The following is a 22,408-nucleotide window of genomic DNA, read 5'->3' on the forward strand; positions in this document are numbered from 1 at the left end:
CTGACTAGTATTTAGAGGAGCTTACTCATTCTAGTATTTAGAGGAGCTTACTCATTCTAGCTATATTATCACGTATCTGTTGGAGGAATTTCCTTTAGCTGTGTTTGTGCACGTTCACACACATGATGCACATAATACATGTGTTTTAACTCACTCTCCAAATGCTACTTTTACAATATTGTTGCATTTTACTTCTGCTATTTTAACCAAGTGTCTTAAGCTTTAAATATTTTCTCCGAGTATTTTATTTCATCTCTAACATTACAATCGGGGAAAGTTCAGGAAAGACACCAAAACTGCAATTTCTGTGAATGCAGAGGCTATGTATCTTTTGAGAAATGCTGTAAAGCATCTTTGGTAGTGTTGCACTAGCCTGGGTAACCAAGTAGTACAGCAAAATTGATAACTATGATTTAAATGGACAGTTTTCAGATAAATTCCATATCTGCTTTCATGACTAATTTAGCTGGGAAAGTTTCCAAAGAGCATTCTTAGGGAGGAAAGCTGCCCAAAGTACTCTCATCCTTCAGGTTCAAATATATTTCCATTAAGAATGTTTAATGAACAAGCAGAACAGATTAAGTTACCGGACACTCAGAAGAATTTTTAAAACTTCATTAAAGCTATGTAGCTTGACAAGAAGATATTAACTAAACCATACGTAGCTGAAACAAATGAATATTTAAGAGAAAATATCAGGGGCCGGCTCAGTGGTGCAGCGGTTAAGTGTGCACTCTGCTTCAGTGGCCTGGGGTTTGCAGGTTCAGATCCCGGACACACACCAACGCACTGCTTGTCAAGCCATGCTGTGGCAGCGTCCCATATAAAGTAGAGGAAGATGGGCATGGATGTTAGCCCAGGACCAATCTTTCTCAGCAAAAAAGAGGAGGATTGGCATCGGATGTTAGCTCAGGGCTGATCTTCCTCACACACACACACAAAAACGAGAAAATACGAAATACTAAATGATACGAACCCTCTGATGAAATTAGTATGCATTTCCAATAAGTTTATCAATGTAAGGACATTAAAAATGATGTTGCCTCTGTCCAATATAGTTTTAAGGTCACATAGAAAGAACAAATACCTACAGCATTAGTTTTAAAATACTGATTATAATAAATGAAATGAGTTCACTGTCTTGACTCAGTTCTTTATTAAAAATTCTGAATGGAATTCTGACAAAGGGTCTTTTCTTTGATATTAAGTATGATGCCATAATGAAAAATAATTGTTGACAACATCAATTCAGGGATTCTCATTTTGACACACATTCTCATTCATATTTTAGTTTCATATAAAAATTCTTAATTTCAAAGGTCAGAATATTTAGTTGTAGGCTTAAAAAAAGTTTGTTCCTATATGGTACCTCTTTAAAAGCACTTTACAAATACGTATTATTCAAGAACAGTTAATTTTCTACACACTTAAAAAAATGTTCCATTGTCTGATGCAGCAACTAGGCTATATCTGTTACTTAAAACAAACAAAAAGCCACCTAAGTTCTTTAACATTCTATGCAATTCCAGAGGGAATTTTTAAAATCCAATCAGATGCAACTAAATCAGTTCTGTCAAATACGTACCCTCTTTTGTAATAATGATGAAGATAGACAACAAAGAAAGGACAGAATACAGAGAGAACAGAGACTTCCCATACACAGAGATCAGAGGCTCCCTTCCCCACTCCCATACTAGAGATACAACAGACACAAAAAGAAAGAACCACATGGACAGAGAAATAGAGAGACAAATGGAGAATGATAGGGTTGGCGAGAGAATGACACAAGTGCACAGTGGGGAGTGAACAAAGAAGAGAGTACTGAGGCAGAGAGATACCAGAGCAAGGCAGGATGGAGGGAGGGCAGAAATGGGGACACTGCAGAGGGAAAGGCAAAGGCAGGCACAGCAAATCTGGCTGTGGTGATAAGTTCTAGTCTGTAACAACTTCTCTACAAGGAAGTTCTTTATATCCAGTTTAAATTCCTTGTCTTGTAGTTTGACCTATTTCCTCTTACTTGATGTTCAGTAGAAACTGTTTTAAGTTCCCATCATCTTCTCTAACATTTCATACAACACTTAAATCTTGATTATTTCTGTTAAAAGAGAGGATATATTATCGAAAAGTAAGAAAAAAAATCACTTACATTCGGCTTTGGGATACAATTAATCACATAAATACAAACATACACATAAGTCCACAAATCTACCCCTGAACTATCTCCTTTCTCTTTGGCCCTCTCCTGGCAGCCTCAAATGTAAAAGAATGAAGACTCTAAAATAGGCAAAAGAAAGCAATAAGCAAGAGTTGCTCTATCTGAAAATTCCATCTTCAAACACCCAAGACTCTGGGCAGCCATACGGGAGAATTTTTTGGCTGTTTAAGGGTAAACAATACAATTACCCAAAGAAGCTGAGGAAGCTCCATCTCTGGAGATCTTTCAAAGCAACGGAGAGAACCATCTACCCTGGATTAGCTTTGCTTATTTTTACTTATTACTATCATTTAACCCACACAAAAACAGAGTTTCCAGAGATCTATTCTAGCATTAAGATTCTTCCATTTCATCGTTTAAATACCAATTCTTTTAACCTGTCAGCAATTTCTAGATTTCAACTAACTTTATGACTTTTTTCCTGAAACTTTTTAATTTCTTCTTTTCCCCTAAAGTGTACAAACTGAATATTCAGATGAGGAACTTAATGTTATTGAGTATGAGGAAATTATGTCAGCTTCCAGTATATCTATCTGATGAATCAAAATTAGAACATTCGTTCAGGAAATCTCTGATTAAATAGGGGTGCTTTTTTTCTTTTTAAATTTAAGAACATAAAATTCAGATCTCTGAACTTTGATTTTTAGTGAACTAGGTCAAAATGAATTTATTAAAAATAACAGAAGCTGATGAAAGATCTTGAACAGTAATTACTCATTAACAAGTTGGGTTACAAATTAAACACAAATACTAGACAAGTATATATGCAAAGATAGTTGAGAGACAGCAGAACAAAAATCTTACCCCTAAATATGCTAAGACAATGGAAAACTGTCATTTTTTTCATTTTCATTCATTCATTGCATGAATACTTATGTGGAATATAATATAATGTAGTGACTATCATTCAATCAAGTACAAAGGCTTCATGACTCTTCTCTGGACAGAAAGAGAAAGGAGTTTGGTGAGAGAAGAAAAAAGCCCCAAGTCTGAAGTCAGAATACCTGAGTGGGTCCTAGTTATAGCTTGATCACTTATTAGTTGCATTATATGTCACTGGACAACTTCAAGTCTCTAGGCTTTTCTATAAAATGAGTGGGTTTGACTAAGACAGTATTTCTCAAGCTTTTGTTGGTGGTCCACTAAAAAATACGTATTTTGGGGCCGGTCCCGTGGCTTAGCGGTACTGGTGGCTGGGGTTCAGATCCCGGGCACACACCACTTGTCCAGCCATGCTGAGGTGGCATCCCACATACAGTAGCAACTAGAAGGATGTGCAACTATGACATACAACTATCTACTGGGGCTTTGGGGAGAAAAAAGGGGGAAAAAAAAGGAGGAGAATTGGCAATAGATGTTAGCTCAGGGCCAGTCTTCCTCAGCAAAAAGAGGAGGATTGGCATGGATGTTAGCTCAGGGCTAATCTTCCTCACACACACACACAAAAATATGTATTTTATTTCTCAACTCAGTACACGTATTTATTTGAAATAAAAGATTTATGAATACTTACATGCAATATAATTTAGTATTTTCTATTTTATTCTAGGTTTTTTTGTGTGTGTGTGTGAGGAGATCAGCCCTGTGCTAACATCTGCCAATCCTCCTCTCTTTCTGCTGAGGAAGATTGGCCCTGGGCTAACATCCGTGCCCATCTTCCTCCACTTTATATGGGACGCCACCACAGCATGGCTTGCCAAGCAGTGCGTCAGTGCGCGCCCAGGATCCGAACTGGCGAACCCCAGGCCGCCACAGTGCAGCACACGCACTTAAGTGCTTGCACCACCGGGCCAGCCCCTATTTTACTCTAGTTCTTAACAAAATTACTAGTTGACAGGATAGCTAAAATTAAAAAGACATATAATGATAAGTAGAAGCGAGGATGTAGAGAAACTGGAACTCTCACACATTGCTGGTTGAGAATATAAAATAGGGCAGATACTGTGGAAGATATGGCAATTCCTCAATAAGTCAAACACAGAATTACCATATGACTCTGCAATTCTACTTCCAGATATATACCTAAAAGAACTGAAAATGTGTTCAAACAAAAACTTATACATGAATATTCATAAAAGCACTATTTCCAATAGTGGTGAAAACAACCCAAATGTACCATCAACAGATGAATGGATAAACAAAATGTGGTATATTCATACAGTGGAATATTATTCAACCATAAAAAGGAATGAAGTACTTGTTCATGCTACAACACCTATGAACCCTAAAAACAATATGCTGTATGAAAAAAAAGCCAGTCACAAAAGGCCAATATCGTATGATTCAGTTATACAAAATGTCCCAAATAAACAAATCTACAGACAGAAAGTAGATCAGGGTTGTCAGGGGTTAGGAGGAAGGGAGAACAGGGAGTGACTGCTAATGGCTACAGAATTTCTTTTTGGGATAAAGAAAACATTCTGGAATTATATAGTGGTGATGGTTACACAATCTTGTGACTGTGCTAAAAACTCATGAATTATACACTTTAAAAGAGTAAATTTTATGGTATGTGAATTATATCTTAAAGCTGTTATTTTTAAAAATGAAATAAAAAATTACTGGATAAGATTCACAAATTAATTTCATCAACTAGAAGGTTAGATGATCTCTCTGGTGGCTTTTGGTTCTTACAAAAGTTAAATTTTAGTCAAACCTACAGTGTGCCACACGCTTATATACATTTTTTACACTTAGTTCTCAAGAAATTCCTGAAACGGAAGCTCAGAAAAGTTAAGTAACTTGTCCAAGTTCAATAGCAATTAAGCGAAGATAAAAAGTATTTAAAATCTACATCTGACTGTAGGCATCCCTATTTGTTACAACATGTAACGATGTCATACATTTCCTAATGTATTGTAACATAATGATGCAAGTCTTTGCAAGAGGCAACAAGTTAAAACCTATTATTACTTAATAGGTGGAATGAAGTTTTCACACATTGTGTCAAAGAGTCAATGGTGTGGCAGTTAATTATTTTTCAGTGGAATTATGCATATTTAACAACCAAACAATACACGACTATACACATATTCTAATGAATTTTTTAATTTTTATTTTAGTTAGCTCTAATTTTAGCAATCTGAACAAATCAGAAAATTTTCAAATGGGTCCCAACATTTTAAACATTAAACCTAGTACCAATTGGTCTAATCATTTCACTTCCAGAAAACAAGTCTCTCAAAGAATGGCTAATAAAGTTTGGAAATATCTACAGCAGTTGAGCAAAAATTTAATAGCAAGAATAATTAACCTCTCAGAAGTAGGCTGCACTCAAGGTTTATTGGCACAGGAATTTTGTTTGTTGGCTTTAACAAAAGCCAATCTTAAAAAAAGTTTATCACAATCCAGCAAAATTCCAGTATATCCCATGGTCAAACAAAAGTCAAACAACATCAGAAAGAAATGTGGAAGAGATATTTTACTTTACAATGTCAAATACAGGAATACTCTCGACTTAATAGTTTGAATATTAATGTTTTGCCGGATGTTCAGAGACATCTGGCAAAAAATATGTAGACACTAATCAAAACTGAAACATGCTATTATTAATATTATGAAAATATTTTATTCATCCTAGTTTTCTTACCCCTGCTGTCTCTTTTTAATTTTTCTTCACATTACTGGCATCTGGTGTAAATTAGAAAGCACCTAATCACAAATTTCAAGTGTCTCCTTATTAACCACAAAGCAAGTAGCTCACCCTGGGTGTGTGCAGGTGTATGTGCATTTCCTAAGGCCTCTTCAAAGGTGTAACAGTCATATAGTCACATATATGATAGATGGCAGTGTTGCCTAGTTTATTTCCTTTAAATATTCTGTCCACCAGATTTACTTGTCCACAACCCTGGCCCCAAGTTACTTATTGTGAATACAAAACAAACAGAACCGTGAAATCTATAATCCAGCGATATCTGGAAATGATCCTCCTCTACCTCATCCCACTCTAACCTGGACTCTGTTCTTTTCTCAGGATTTGTCTCATAGGGTAGTTTGCTTTGCTCATGAAAGAGAACAAGACAATGATATTTTATTTTTAGCAAAGCAAGTTTTAATAACTCATGCCAATTTTAAGGAAAGCCTCCTTAATATATCAAAATTCTTATAAATTTATAATATTAACATTATTCATTTGAAATTAAGTTCCAACATCACTATTTTCTAATTTTCAATAAGACTCTGACCGCTTTTAAACAAAAAATTCAGTTCATCCTTTCTGAATATTTTTTATCAATTCCATCCCTGCACGTTTATTGTTATACAGTGCCAAATTTATAAATACTTTCATTAAAAACCACCACCCAGACAATTAAAGTATCTAACCTTTCCAATTACCTTTTCAATTCTTAAAAGAGTATTTTCTCTACTCACAGATAAATGATGATGTATCACTTGGAAACTGAAGGCTTTCTCTCAAAGAAGTAAATCAGTTGCCCCATCCTTTCCTCATTTAAAACAAGGTTGCTGTTTCTGGCTGTGAAAAGGGCTGAGAAGTTGTCTCCTGGCATGTGTGTATTAATCAAAATACTGGCAGGGAGACACGTACAATTTTAAGGGAGTATTTCTTTCGTAGTTTGATGTGTTAGCAAATTATGAACAGGAAAAAATGTTTCGTACAAAGCTACTACACTTCATTTTAAAATGAAAACTTAAAACAGTATATCCAAAAACTGAAGCTTTGACTAACGATAACAATTTTATAACTTATGCTAACTTTTCATGGGTCCTACAATTAACACATTTGTGTTGAGCATATTAACATTAAATCTATCACTTATTTCTCAAAATACTAAATATTCTCCTATCCAAGAAATGAATTACAGATACCTGGTACTACATACAAATTACTTTAAAATAAATTATGTAAAACAGTCTTAAATTCAAGGATTGTACAAGGGATTTTTGAAAACCACAGTGGATTGCAAGTCGGAAGGAAATACAGCTGTCCTTTCATCTACACTTGCAGAAAAGTTAGCCAAGCAACATACAAACAGAAATACGAAAAAAAAAATTTAAGAGAAATGGTCTCCAATTTTCTGTGCTTAGGCAGAAAAAAAAGTTTCCCTAACTGAGTCTGGCTTCAGCTGTATTTGTTTCTTTACTGCAATTACATGAATATTACCTATTAGGTGGACATTTATGCCTGATCTAAGTAAAGCAAATGGACAAATATATTCATCTTAAAGAAATTTAAACAGAAAAACAGAAGACTCAATCCACTCCGGGCTTGGGTTGGATATATTACAATGTAAACTCTCTCCAAGTCATAGAGAATATTTACAGAATACTTAAAAAATAACGGAGTAGGGCAGGCCCCATGGCTTAGCGGTTAAGTGCGCGCGCTCCGCTGCCAGCAGCCCAGGGTTCAGATCCCGGGCACGCACCGACACACCGCTTCTCTGGCCATGCTGAGGCCACGTCCCACATACAGCAACTAGAAAGATGTGCAGCTATGACATACGACTATCTACTGGGGCTTTGGGGGAAAAAAAAATAAAAATAAAATTAAAAAAATAACGGAGTGGTGGAAGATGAGGGTCAGAGGCACTCGGGAATGAAATATTTTTACTCTAACAAAACTCTTAGGAAAAAAGAACATAAAATTCCTTCAGAAAATGTATTTAAAAATATGTAATCTTTCCATTTTCACTATACTAATTATAACATCTGAAGGCTTTTAGCAGACTTCACTATGACGGAACACGTTTATGATTTCTTAAAACACAGAGAAGCACGCACATTGCTTTCTGTCAAGAAATGTGGATCCTTACTAAATTTATAACACAAAAAAAAGAAGCAGATGACGTGATGTAGTAGAAACTGCTTGAGACTTAGAATATAGAGACATAGTGAGGAACAAATCTAGTATATATGGTACCTTTGGGCAAATCAGAAACAGATGTTCCACTCTTGGTAGCCAGAGCTCTGGCACAGTGAGTGAAGAGCAGGCTGGATGCCAGTCTCCACTCAAACTCTTGGCTCTGTGCAGTATAACAACTGCATATCCAGATCAGGCAAATTCAAACTTGGCTCTACCACTGATTAGCCTGGAGTCTTAAACAGGTGATTTAACTGAGGTTCAACTTCTTTATCTCCAAAATGGAGATTACAGAGCGCTGTTAAGAGGATTATTGTAGATATTACATAGAATGGTGTTTGCTATAGCATCTAGTACAGTACTCAATAGACAAATAAATGGCAAAACAACAACAACAAAAACTCTCTCCATCCATAGAAAAGTGGAAGTCTCTCTTTTCACATCTATAATAAATGGTCAAGAAATAAAATACTTCATTTGAGTTTGCCTAGTTTTAAGGTAACACAAGTTAGTGTATACTCCTAACACTAGTTCAGTGATCACTCGTGTGTGTGTGCAGGAAGAGAGGGCAGTAAGTTCAACGATCAAATAATCTAAGTTTGGAAACATATATTTGACATCAATCTCTCTGTGGATTCATAATGACTATTAGTATTCTAAAGGATCTAAGAAGTCTTATTTTAATCCACTGTTTTCAAAATTTATTTGATCACAGAACTTTGTTTGTATCTCATGGCACTAGTTTTTTTGTTTGTTTTTTCCACAGACTGGAACTTGGGAATAGACAGTATAGGGAATTTTGAGCCACGTTTTATGTGTATTTTGCCATACAAATAGCACCAGTTCTTCTTATTGACAGTCACTAATTAAAGAAAATCAATAGATTTTAAGCTACAGATATTAATTTTATTACTATTTTACAAACTTTAAGGAAATCAGAAATTCAACATCTGAAAGCTGCTTTTCAGTAATTTTGGTATAAAAGTTTGAGTTTGAAATAAAATGTGAATTCCAAGGCTTTAAATGTTAGGCCACATGTAGAAATTTTTAATTCGAAGATTATATCTAAAAACCATGTTGGGGCCAGCCTGGTGGCGTAGCGGTTAAGTGCGCGCTCTACTTCGGCGGCCCAAGGGTTCGCAGGTTCGGATCCCGGGCGCGCACCAACGCAGTGCTTGTCAAGCCATGCTGTGGTGGCGTCCCATATAAAGTAGAGGAAGATGGGCACAGATGTTAGCCCAGGGCCAATCTTCCTCAGCAAAAAGAGGAGGATTGGCAACAGATGCTAGCTCAGAGCTGATCTTTCTCACAAAAACAAATAAATAAATAAATAAAATTAAAATAAAAACCACGTTGTAGTGACTGAACATTTAAGCCATATGTTTAGCTCTATGTGGCTAATAATGAACAATGATGGTTATATGGCTTTTCCAAGAAAAGCACCGATCTTGGTCTGAATTCAAACTGCTATTGTTTTACATCCTCTTAGACTCCTCTTCCTCTCTATACACATTTATGTTAAGAGAAACAAAGCAAAACATTGTCTATTATTCTGCTGTTTTTACTTACCTAATATTTTCACAGCATAATGAGGACTTTCTAATACAACTCCTTCCTCTGTATCAAATATAGGGTTATCTATTCCAGTCTTTGGAGGAATTTGGGCTAGTTTCTTAAGTCTCACAGAAGAATTAAGGTCCAGTTCTTGTTTTTTCCCTTCTTCCTCTCGCCTACGCCTCATGTCCTCCTGCTGTTGCCGAATACGCTCCAACTGTGCACTTCGACGTACTGGCATCATCCTGGTGCCCAAATCTCCAGGGCAGTCAACAGCCATCTCTCGGTGCTTCTGATGATCCTCTGGTGATGCAAGATCAACATTTTTTACTTCGAAGTCTGATTCCTCAGTAACATGCCCATTCATATGGGATGTTGTCATGGTTATCTATAAAAACCTGTACCACTTTTTATAAATCAATTTTTCCTATAAAGCCAATCTCTTGATTCTGTAGTATAAAATCCATGTTACTTCAAAAAAAAAAAAACTTCTCACATCACATAATAATGCTATGAAAATGTATCCATGAAGGAAATCTAAGGGGAAAGATGAGGAAAAAAAGTATAAGAATTACAATATAAAAGTAGATTTTACATAGCCCACTTCCAATCTCTACACAATAAGAAAATATCTCACAAGTATATAATATTATTTTGCTATATAGAGTAAATACTTTCCTTACAAGTATATAATATTATTTTGCTAAATAGAGTAAATACTTTCCTTTTATCTTACAGATAATGCTGGGGAAATCAAGGTGTTTCAAAGGAAAAAAAGTCCCCTCCCAAGAATTTGAAGTATACTGCTTAACTTTACAGCTGATAAAAATGATGATGTAAGAAAGTTTTGGGTACTAGTGTAGTAGAGAACAGGTTGCTTAAGCTATAAAGATGTTTTAATCATCTTTGTATAACTGTCTCAACACAGTACTTTATACTCAATTAACACACCTGAGATAGAAATAACTTCCTAGTTAACTGCTAAAGAAACTGGCATACAGCAAGCCATGTTGGTGGCTCACCTAAGATAAAGGTAGTATTTTGGGGGACAATTCACTTTTAGGAGTTTATGAGATGAAGATACCCAATGAAAAAGAAATTTTAATTAGAAGCTAAGGTATCTATAGGATAAAACCACATTAAGTGAGAAAAAGACTACACGGGTTATCAGTCTTTATAACTGGTCACATGAAAAAAAAAATAGGGTTATTCTTTACAAAGATTCATTCAGAGAAAATAGTAGTACCTGTTACCACCCAAAAAATTTTTAAGTTCATATTGTACAGCAAATGGAACATTTTAGACTTGGAGACCAGAAAACTGAATTTTAATTCTGGCTCTACCACTTCCTCTAGCTTTATGATTTAAGACTGGTCTTAAGACTAGTCAGAAAAATTTCTCTCTATGAACCTCAGATTCCTTTATTCATGAAAATTTATTCATAGGATTGTTCTGAACTTTAAATGAGATAATGTATACACATTTTAAAACTAAAAAATATACATACTTACATTAATTCTTAGTATTAATTTGATTCTATTTAAAAAAATCCTTCAACATATTTTAGACAAGAAAAATATTTTACTGGATGACATTGGCCTTTCATCAAGCCATTTCTCAGGCATAACTAGGCAGATTGTTTATATATGTGTAAACCCACACATTAAATCTAATTAGTCTTCTTTTACTCAAGACTTTAAAAATATTTACAATAATAAACCTACTACCTCCTTGAGTTGGACATCACTTCAGTATACGCCAACTAAGCAAAAGCTGAATTTTCAGACAATATTCCTAACGCCAGCCAATCTTTTTTCAAACAAACATCTTGTCACAGACTGCTTAACACAAACTCATGTCGACTACGAGGAAAACCACTAGTCCCACAATCAGGAAAATAGATACTAGCTACATAAGCCACTAGAATTATATTTTCAAAAGAATTTTGGTTGATTTTTCTGTCTTCTATCCAAATTTTAGCTTCTCTCTTTATTATAACTATGTGCGCTAAACATAAATACCTTATTTATCATTAGTTTGCCTTCTTTTTCATTAAAATGAGAGCTATCAGAATTATGTTAGGCAATTCCTAAGTTTTATATATTGATTATATGCAAATACAAATTTGGGTTAATGTTTTCATTACAAGTAGAAACTTGTGTAGGAGTTACTGTAGTGCTATGCTTAATTTTAATTTTAAAAATCTAGGACTGTATGTAGTTCCAGAAAATTAAAACTCTCAGCTTTCTATATTTACAATGTTTACTAGATATTAAAAATTAAATTTAAGAATGAATAATGTATTTTTTACTTTATATGCTGGTCTACAAAAATTATGATTTGAAATTAAAACTCCCAACTTAAAAACCGTAAGGCTGGGTCCTTACAGTTTACTAGATCACGGGGGCAAAATTATAGATCATGCAAGAGAGGCTGGGCCAGGTGATCTGAGTCTGAGTTCTCATGCTTGGACTATTATCATGCTTGTCTATCTGGATCTAGTCTTTTATTCTCAGAAAAATTTCTTCAACCTGATATTAATCTGCTTAAAATGCCATTTTGGTTATCCCCCTAGGAGTGTTCAAAGTCTACTGAGAGCGACAGCAAAGAAATAATGAATGATATTCTTCCCTAGCTGGTTTCTTCTTGTTAGATTCTAAATTCATTCAAGACAGGGGTCATGTCTTATATTTCTACATGCCCCAGTGCTTAACACAATAATGTCATATAGGAAATGCCCAATAAATATTTGTTTAACTAAACTTAGACATGTCATAAATTCAGATGATGCAAAGATGATGGACTGTGGTAAGGAGTCATAGCAAACACTCAAAACATAACAATACATTTCTTTGAGTGGCATTTCAAAGAACAACAAAAACTTAGCCAGATAGAAGAATCTGTTCCAGGCAAAGGGAATCACATGACCAATAGGAAGGAAGAGTATGAGAATATGGCACTTTCAGAAAACAGAATAGAATGCAATAAGGCCAGATGGGACAATGGCAGCATGTCATACACGAACAATGATAAAACTGGAAAGGCAAGCAGGGGGTCAGACCAAGAAGAGTTTAAGAGCTAAAGACTTTGACCTTCATCCTGAAAGTAGTAAGAATCATTACAGGATTTAAAGCAGGGGATCACATTCACTTTTAGAGAAATATCACTCTGATAGAAGTGTAAAGGATTGACTAAAGGGTGGCAATGACACCAGTTTGAAGGCCGAAGGCAACTAAGAAATGGGGTCCCGAACTAAGACAGTGAGAAGGAAGATAAGTTATATTAAAGAAATATGTAGTTTATAGAATTACTAGAATTTGGTGTCTATATTTCATATAGTAGGGCAAAAAGAGAAGAGGAGAAAGGAAGAAGAGAAGTAGGAAGTAGCAGTAGCAGTAGTAACAACCACAACTATAACATTTACTGAGCACTTACGTGCCAGACAAAATTGCAAGCACTTCATACAGTACTCACTCATTTATTCCTCATTACTACTCTAAAAGTAGGTCTAAATATGCCTGTTTTGTAAATGAAAAATGGGGATTGAAGTAGGCCTTGAAGATAGGATGGAAGAATAAGAAAGAGGCCATATGAACCAAAGACAGGAAGATAAAAAGTTTGGGAAAAGCACAGATAAGGCTGGTTGAACTAAAGCAGTCAGCTTGTATAAGAGAATAGTGAAAGGCAGCTTGTACAACAGAATAGTGGCTAGAAAGGCTGACTGGGTCCAACTTATGAAAAGTCTTTAATTAAGTCCTTAATTCTCAAGGCAGGAAGAAAGCCATCGAAGATTTAGAAAAGCGGGGTGATTTGTACATAAATTTAATTGAGCATTTACCCCTGGCTAGGTACTAGGGTTATAGAGATAGGATCTCTGCCCATTAGTCTATCAAAATGTCTTACAGGGATCTAGAAATTAATGTGTCCAGAATTAAACTCATATTTCCCTTCAATCCACTCATATTCTCCTTGATCCTCTTCCTCCATTCTCAATTCTAATTAATGCCACTATATCCACCCAGTTACCCAACACAGCATAATGTTTAAGAGAACAGTTTCCAGAATCAGACTGTCTAGGACCTAATCCTTGCCTACTCTCCTTTTAAGTCTCAACTCAAATAAATCCTCCTCTGGATTTCCATGACTCCCCAAACCGGATATGTGCCTCCTCTGGATCCCACAATGCCTGTCACATCTCTAATCAAACGGGACTACAGTTATTTGTACCTCTGTCTGTTGGCTCCATCAGACTAGAAGCCCTTAGAGGTCAGGAACCAGCCTAACTCATCTCTGGATCTGTGACATTGCCCAGCACAGGGCCAAGCAAACAGGAGGCTTCAGAATATGAACCCAGGCAGTGTGACTCCAGGGCCACTATCTCTGGGTCACTAGGTGGATGGCAATGTCATTAATTAGGATGGAGAATACAGGAGAAGGAGAGACAGAAGGGGAGAGAAATTAAAGAGTAATATGGGTTTAGTTCTGGACACATTAATTTCAAGGTGACTACAGGTCATATAGGTAAATGATCTAATTAGCAGGGAATCTTTTTGTTTGTTTGTTTGTCCACGCCTGGGAACCGAACCCAGGCCGCCTAAGCAGAGTGTGTGGAATTTAACCACTAGGCCACCGGGGCTGGCCCAGCAAGGAATCTATCTATCTTACTCATCTCTATAGCCCTGCTATCTTCTAAGAGATAAATGCTTAAGTATATGGGCAAATCACTCCTCCTCTGATAGCTTTCATATTGCCTAGAGAATAGAGTCCAAACTCACAAGGTAAATCCAAATTTTCTAAGAGTATCTTTTACTACTTGCCTGCACAAGCCTTCTAAGTTAGCTTCCTTATTTGTGCCTATCCCACAGCTTTTTTCTTCCTGCCCAAATGCCTTATAAACTAAGAAATATGAACTGCTTCTCCTTTCATATTCTACCTTCAAGATCTACCACAAGTCCTTATTCCTTCAAGAAATCTTTCCAGATCACCTCAGTTAAATAATGATCTCACCAAACAACACTCCAAAAGACTTTCTAACGCTCACAAGTTACTTCACAAGGGCCATGAAAGATTCGAAAGTTCTTCCACGATCAAAGAAATATTAGGCTATGTCACATAGTTTTAGTATTATGATCATTATAATCTTTAAACAGGTAAACCATGAATACTCTAGCTCATATTAGTCAATACATATCAATAAACAGTGAAAGAATCCCAATCCAAAGGAATTATACTCTCCCGCTCCAAAAAAAAAGAAAAAAGTTCTTTGATAATTCAGAATCTGGTAAATGACTGAACTAGAGAATTACCTCCTTATACGTAAATAAAAGACTGCCTTATGCAGATAATGTGGTTACAAGTTGCTGGCCCTCTCTTCTCAATCCTCTAATTAGAAATAAATTGTTTTTAAAATGCCTCAAAGACCCACATTTCAAATCTTTGTCAGAGTCCCAGCTCATACCCACCCCCCACTATGAAAAAAATAAATAAAAGAAAAATTGAAAAATAAATCAAAACTGTTTACAGAGTCCACAGAGCAAAAAAATGAATTTTCAGGTTGGCAGGCCAAAGCTGTTTCAAAGCTGACTTCAAACTAGTGGGGGAGAAAGGGCTTTGCTTTTGTGAGTTGGCTACAGGAGATGAGGGTAAAAGGAAGCTAAATAAACTTCAATAAGTACAAATGGTTGAGATCGGGGGGCCTGAAATAGCCTGAGGGATACAGGCCCACTGAAAACTCCACACCGAGAAACAACTATTTGTGGGAGAGCTGGGGAACACGATAGGTTAGCAAGAAGACAATTTCGTATATAATCAGTATCCTAATTTTTAGGCAGAGGGAAACGTAAAACATACAATTCATATGCATAAACATCGTCGGTCTACACTAGTGTCCAGAATTCCAGATTTTTTTTTTTTAATTCCTCCTTCCTCCCCTTGTCCCACAAGTAATGCCCTTTGACCAGCAGCTGGGAAGTCTCATTTTAAATGATCAGCATTCCTCTGACATTCTAAGAAGTTGGACTATTTGTTTCCATAGAAACAGCTTTGTCAGCTAACAGAAGAATCAGGCCAAGAACAGTGAAAAGAACTTACATTATGCAAATTGGAAAGACCTTATCTATTATCCTCTTAAGTTTCTCTTCTCTGATTTTTCACAGAACTCTGGCTAACTTTCTTACTCTGTAAAACAGAAAAGAGACAATCAAGTGTACAAGTCTGCAGTGTTTTTTAGAGGGAGGGAGTGGGAGAGAAAGGTCAATTCAATATGATATCCAACTCCATTTACAGATGGCTAGGATTTCTTAGTATGAAGTAGTAAAAATGCACCCTCCCCCCACAATCTCTAATGTACATCAAGTAAAATCACTTTAAATTACCTGAAATCAGTGATGAGAAAGAGGTAAACGTAACCCGTTTAAAAGCTTTTTAAAAAGGGTAAGACTCTTTTGCAGAGTTTTTTTTTTTTTTTTTGGTGAGGAAGATCGGCCCTCAGCTAACATCTGCCAATCCTTCCCCTCTTTTTTTTTGCTGAGGAAGACTGGCCCTGGGCTAACATCCATGCTCACCTTCCTCTACTTTATATGGGACGCTGTCACAGCATGGCTTGCCAACCAGTGTGTCGGTGCGCGCCCGGGATCCGAACCAGCGAACCCCGGGCTGCCGCAGCGGAGCGCACACACTTAAACACTTGCGCCACTGGGCCGGCCCCTTGCAGAGTATTTTTAATGACACTTTTTGACCTCTAGGTTAAGGCTCAAACAAAAATGCAAGTTTTTGAGTTTTTTTCTTTGTTTTAACTACAACTTCTGGATCAATTTTAAACATTATGAATAGTTTATGATGCCAAGACAATAAGAAGTTTAGGATCCAAAAACAATTTGACAGACAGGAACCACAGTTACCTCAGAGGGGGGGAAATGTTGATGCTACATTGAAGACCAAGACAGAAGAGGATCCTGTCCTAATGGACTTACATTCTGGTAGGGTAACAGATAAGAAAAAGCACACACACAATAAGATGACCTCACATATAGGGCAACAGAGAAAGTAAAATGGGGTAATATAATAGACAATGATGTTTGGAAGGGACAACATTAGATAAGATGGCCAGGAAAGGCCTACTTTAGAAGGTGGTTTTTTTTTTTGGTGAGGAAGATTGGCCCTGAGCTAACAACTGTTGCCAATCATCTTCTTTTCTGCTGAGGAAGATTGGCTCTGAGCTAACATCCATGCCCATCTTCCTCCATTTTGTATGTGGGCTGCTGCCACAGCATGGTTTGATGAGCCATGTGTCAGTCCACGCCCGGGGTTCAAACCTGCGAACCCTGGGCCACCAAAGTGGAGAGCGCATGAATGTAACCACTACGCCATGGGCAGGCCCCTAGGAGGTGACATTTGAGCTGAGACCTGAATGACAAAAAAAAAAAAAATGAGTCAGCTGTGGGAAGATCCAGAAATAAGGGGTTCCAGGTTGAAAGAACAGAAAGTACATTTCTACATGGATGTCACCAGGAATCTTAATTTCAATATACCCCAAACTGACCTCAACTTCTTTCCTACTACTGTTAATTATACCACTATCTGCAAGATCTTTATCTTCAAGCCCCATTATCCAATCAGTTGCCAAGATCTGTTGATTGCACAAGGGTTTCAGAATTCATTGAAGGGTGGCAGAATATGCCTCCTAAAATATGTCACTGAAAGATACTGTTAAGAAAATAAAAAGACTAGCTAAAAAAGAGGGAGAAATATCTGCAAAATATTTATGTCCACTATAAATATTCTTACAACTCAATAAGTCAAATAATCCAATTTTTAAAAACAGGGCAAGAGATTTAACCACTTCACCAAAGAAGATATACAAATGGCAAAAATAAGCACATGAAAAGATATTCAACATTATTAGCCGTCAGAGAAAAGCAAATCAAAACCACAATGAGATACCACTTAACACCCAGTAGGATGGCTAGAATCAAAAAGACAGATAAGTGCTGATGAGGATGTGGAGAAACTGCAACCCTTATACACTGCTGTTAGGAATATTAAATGATGCAGCCACACTGGAAAACAGTCTGGCAATTGCTCAAAAGGCTAAACATCGAGTCACCATATGCACCAGCAATTCCAACCCCGGGTATAGACCTAAGAGAAATGAAAACATATGTCCACACAAAAAAATTTGTACGAAGATGTTCATAGCAGCATTATTCATAATAGTCAAAAAATCCAAATGCCCATCAACTGATGAACGGATAAATAAAATGTACGTCCATAATGAAATACTATTGGGCAATAAAAAGAAATAAAGTACTGATACATGCTACAACATCAACGAACCTTGAAAATAGAAGTAAGAGAAGCCACTCAGAAAGGACCACATACTGTATGATTCCATTTATGAAATGTCCAGAATAGGGAAATCTAGAGACAGAAAGTAGATTAGTGGTTGCCCAGAGCTGGTGGGGGTGGAAATGGGAATGACTGCTGATGGGTACTGGTTTCTTTTTGGAGTGTGATAAAGCTGTTCTGGAATTAGTAATTTACTAATGCCTTAGCAAAAGAGTACATGGGGGTGGGGGAGAGTTACGGCTAAGGGGTGCAGGTTTCTTTTGGGGGGTGATGAAAATGTTCTGAAATTGGTTGTGGTGATGACTGCACAGCTCTGAATATACTAAAGCCACTGAATTGTATAGTGAAATAGATGAATCATATGGTATGTGGAGTACATCTCAATAAAGCTGTTAAAAAACACAATGAAATACCATTAGAAACATACCAAAAATACCATTACAAAATAAAATGGCTAAAATTAAAAAGACTGACAATACTAAGCACTGGAGAGGATATGGAGAAACTGAAACCTTCATACAATACTGGTGAGAACGTAAAATCGTAGTTGGTTTGGCAGTTTCTTAAAAAGTTAAACGGGCTGGCGCAGTGGCATAGCAGTTAAGTGTGCGCGCTCCGCTGCGGCAGCCGGGGGTTCGCCGGTTCAGATCCCAGGTGCACACCAATGCACCTCTTGTCAAGCCATGCTGTGGCAGCATCCCATATAAAGTAGAGGAAGACGGGCATGGATGTTAGCCCAGGGCCAATCTTCCTCAGCAAAAAAAAAAAAAAAGAGGAGGATTGGCATTGGATGTTACCTCAGGGCTGATCTTCCTCACACACACACAAAAACCGTTAAACATACACTTATGATATAACCCGGTGATTCCACACAACAGAAATAAAAACGTATTTTCATTTGTAAAAATCACAAAGATTTGCATGAAATACTCACAGATGCATTATTAATAACTTAAAACTGGACACAATCCAAATGTCCTTCAGCTGGTGAATGGATAAAATCAGAACACCACTGAGTAATAAAAAATGAACTACTGATATATGTAACAACATGGATGGCCTCAAAAACATAATGTCAGACACATATTGTATGATTCCATTTATATGAAATTTCTAGGAAAGACAAAGCTAGTACTGTTAGAGAAAGCAGTTTGGTGGTTTCCTGGAGCTAGGGTGGGAGCAGAAACTGGCTAAAAAAGGACACGAGGGAATTTTTTTAGGTGATAGAATTGTAATAAAACCAGATTTCAGTGATACCTGCACGACGATATAAACTTACTAATACTCAAACTGTACCCATAACATGAATTTGTGGAATGTAAATTATACCTCACTAAAGTTGTTTTTAAAACTCACCAAACTGGACACTTAAAATTAGTGAATTTTAATGGAAGTTATACCTATTGAGCTGACTTCAAATTATACACTTAAAATTGCATCTTATTACATTATAAATTATATCTCAACAAAACCAATTTTTAAAAAAGACCATTGTATATTCCCAAAACAAGTCATGTAGTGACACCACATTAAAACCCTATCTACTCAATAAATGTTTAACTCAATGCATAAATTTCGGTTTCCAACAATGAATGACCCACACATGATCTTCACAGAGAAGGATCCTAGCTATATTTAAAATTAAGTTAATATAAGTCACAACTTAAATATATTTGGGCTAGTCATGCAAGGTATTAGCTCAGAAATTATTACTGACAACAATTTAAACAAAAATATTTAGACTCTCTAAAGATTTAATTTAAAAAACTAGTTTTTCGGGGCCAGCCGGGTGGCGCAAGCAGTTGGGTGCATGCGCTCCGCTGCGGCGGCCCGGGGTGCACTGGTTCGGATCCTGGGTGCGCACGGTTGCACTGCTTGTCAAGCCATGCTGTGGTGGTGTCCCATATAAAGTAGAAGAAGATGGGCACGGATGTTAGCCCAGGGGTCAGTCTTCCTCAGCAAAAAAAAAAAGAGGATGATTGGCAAATGTTAGCACAGGGCTGATCTCCTCACAAAAAAAATAAAAACTAGTTTTTCAATTATTTTTTAAATTATAGAAAACTAAAAAAATTATATTTTAAAAATATTTTTAAAATAAAAAAATCACATATTTTAAGTAAACTTAACTTGTTTAACTCAATTGGTGTAATGTAAAAAAAATTTTTTAAGCTATTAAACAGATTTATACAACTGACAATCAACCCCCTTAAATTAACAAAAAAGACCAAGTGCAAATGTCCTGGGTTTATCTTTTAATAGAACATCCTGACAAGTCCTATAAAAAGGGCAATTCTAAAATTCTACCTAGTTCATCGTTTAGGTTACAGATAGAAGTACCTTTATTTATCATCCAGATAATCGCATTCCAAAGAAGTCATTGCTATCCTCACAGCTTCAAAACTAACTATATTTAGAAGGTAGTATGCCAGATAAATTTGTCAAGACTGGAAGCAAAATTCACTTAATTGAAAAGTCTTCAAAGTAAAAATCAAATAAGTAAAGATTTCAAAGGGAGGTGGGGGTAACACATTATAACTTAAAGCCACTCAAATCATCTGTCCTGACAGACAGAAGAAGAACGTTATGATTCCTGACTCTCAATTCAACTGGATATGAGCAAGGCAACGTCCCTAGCTTAGAAGACACATCTTTCTCAGATGTAAACTTTCAGAGACTTAGCAGCTTTGAACAGTCCTGGCAAAATTGTATATAAAACACATCTGCAACAAAAAGATTTATTATGTTGAGGTACTTTCCTTCTACACCCATTTTGTTGAGAGTTTTTATCATAAATGGATGTTGTATCTTGTCAAATGCCTTCTCTGCGTCTATTGAGATGACCATGTGGTTTTTATTCTTTGTTTTGTTGATGTGGTGTATCATGTTGATTGATTTGTGGATGTTGAACCATCCCTGCGTCCCTGGTATAAATCCCACTTGATCATGGTGTATGATCTTTTTAATGTATTGTTGTATTCAGTTTGCCAATATTTTGTTAAGGATTTCTGCATCTATGTTCATCAGCAATATTGGCCTGTAATTTTCCTTTCTTTGTATTTTCTTTGTCTGGCTTTGGTATCAGGGTGATGCTGGCCTCGTAGAATGATTTAGGAAGTGTTCCATCTTCCTCTATTTTTTGGAATAGTTTGAGAAGGATGGGTATTAAATCTTCTTTGAACGTTTGGTAAAATTCACCAGAGAAGCCATCTGGTCCCGGACTTTTATTTTTTGGGAGGTTTTTGATTACTAGTTCAATCTCTTTACTTGTGATTGGTCTATTCAGATTCTCCATTTCTTCTTTTTTTTTTTTTTTTTTTTTTTTTTAAAGATTTTATTTATTTATTTTTTCCCCCCAAAGCCTCAGTAGATAGTTGTGTGTCATAGCTGCACGTCCTTCTAGTTGCTGTATGTGGGACGCGGCCTCAGCATGGCCGGAGAAGCAGCGCGTCGGTGCGAGCCCGGGATCCGAACCCGGGTCGCCAGCAGTGGAGCGCGCTCACTTAACCACTAAGCCACGGGGCCGGCCCTCTCCATTTCTTCTTGATTCAGTTTTGGGAGGTTGTATGAGTCTAAGAATTTATCCATTTCTTCTAGATTGCCCAATTTGTTGGCATATAATTTCTCACACTATTCTCTTCTAATCCCTTGTATCTCCGTGATATCTGTTGTAATTTCTCCTCTTTCATTTCTAATTTTATTTATTTAAGCCTTTTCTCTTTTTTCTTAGTAAGTCTGGCTAAGGGTTTGTCAATTTTGTTTATCTTCTCAAAGAACCAAATCTTTGTTTCATTAATCCTTTCTACTGTTTTTTTTTGGTCTCAATTTCATTTCTTTCTGCTCTGATTTTTATTATTTCTCTCCTTCTGCTCACTTTGGGCTTTGTTTCTTCTTTTTCTAGTTCTGTTAGGTGTGATTTAAGGTTGCTTATTTGGGCTTTTTCTTGTTTGTTAAGGTGGGCTTATATCGCTATGAGTTTCCCTCTCAGGACTGCTTTTGCTGCATCCTATATGATTTGGTACGGCATATTTTCATTTTCGTTTGTTTCCAGATATTTTTTGATTTCTCCTTCAATTTCATCAATGATCCACTGGTTTTTCAGTAGCATGTTTAATCTCCACATCTTTGTCACTTTCTCAGTTCGTTTCGCATAGTTGATTTCCAGTTTCATAGCATTATGGTCTGAAAAGATGCTTGTTATGATTTCAATCTTCTTAAATTTATTGAGGCTTGCTTTGTTTCCCAACATATGGTCTATCCTTGAGAATGTTCCATGCACACTTAAGAATGTGTAGTCAGCTGTTTTTGGATGGAGTGCTCTGTATATGTCTACTAGGTTGATCTTGTCCAGTTTTTCATTTAAGTCCACTGTTTCTTTATTGACTTTTTGTCTAGATGATCTATCCATTGGTGTAAGTGGGGTATTAAGATCCCCTACTATTATTGTGTTGTTGTTAATATTGCTGTTTAGGTTTGTT

At 36.4% G+C, this 22,408-nt stretch overlaps 1 protein-coding gene across 5 annotated transcripts in view; it reads right to left on the bottom strand.

The window, feature by feature from the left end:
- PALS1 (protein associated with LIN7 1, MAGUK p55 family member) overlaps positions 1–22,408 on the bottom strand; it is a 95,730-nt gene that overhangs the window by 48,845 nt on the left and 24,477 nt on the right. For 2 of the 5 annotated variants that reach the window (XM_004426257.3, XM_087448345.1), the window contains exons 2-3: positions 15,678–15,764; positions 9,603–10,124 (exon numbers count right to left, since the gene is read on the bottom strand). In XM_004426257.3, the coding sequence (XP_004426314.1) occupies positions 9,603–9,969 (367 nt within the window). In that variant the 5' untranslated portion in view covers positions 9,970–10,124; positions 15,678–15,764. The remainder of the gene's footprint in view (positions 1–9,602; positions 10,125–15,677; positions 15,765–22,408) is intronic. The other 3 variants (XM_004426258.3, XM_087448346.1, XM_087448347.1) reach the window with 3 other exon arrangements.

This window comes from Ceratotherium simum, chromosome 24, assembly GCF_057802395.1.
Source record: "Ceratotherium simum simum isolate JZ-2026a chromosome 24, ASM5780239v1, whole genome shotgun sequence".
Lineage (NCBI taxonomy): Eukaryota > Metazoa > Chordata > Mammalia > Perissodactyla > Rhinocerotidae > Ceratotherium > Ceratotherium simum.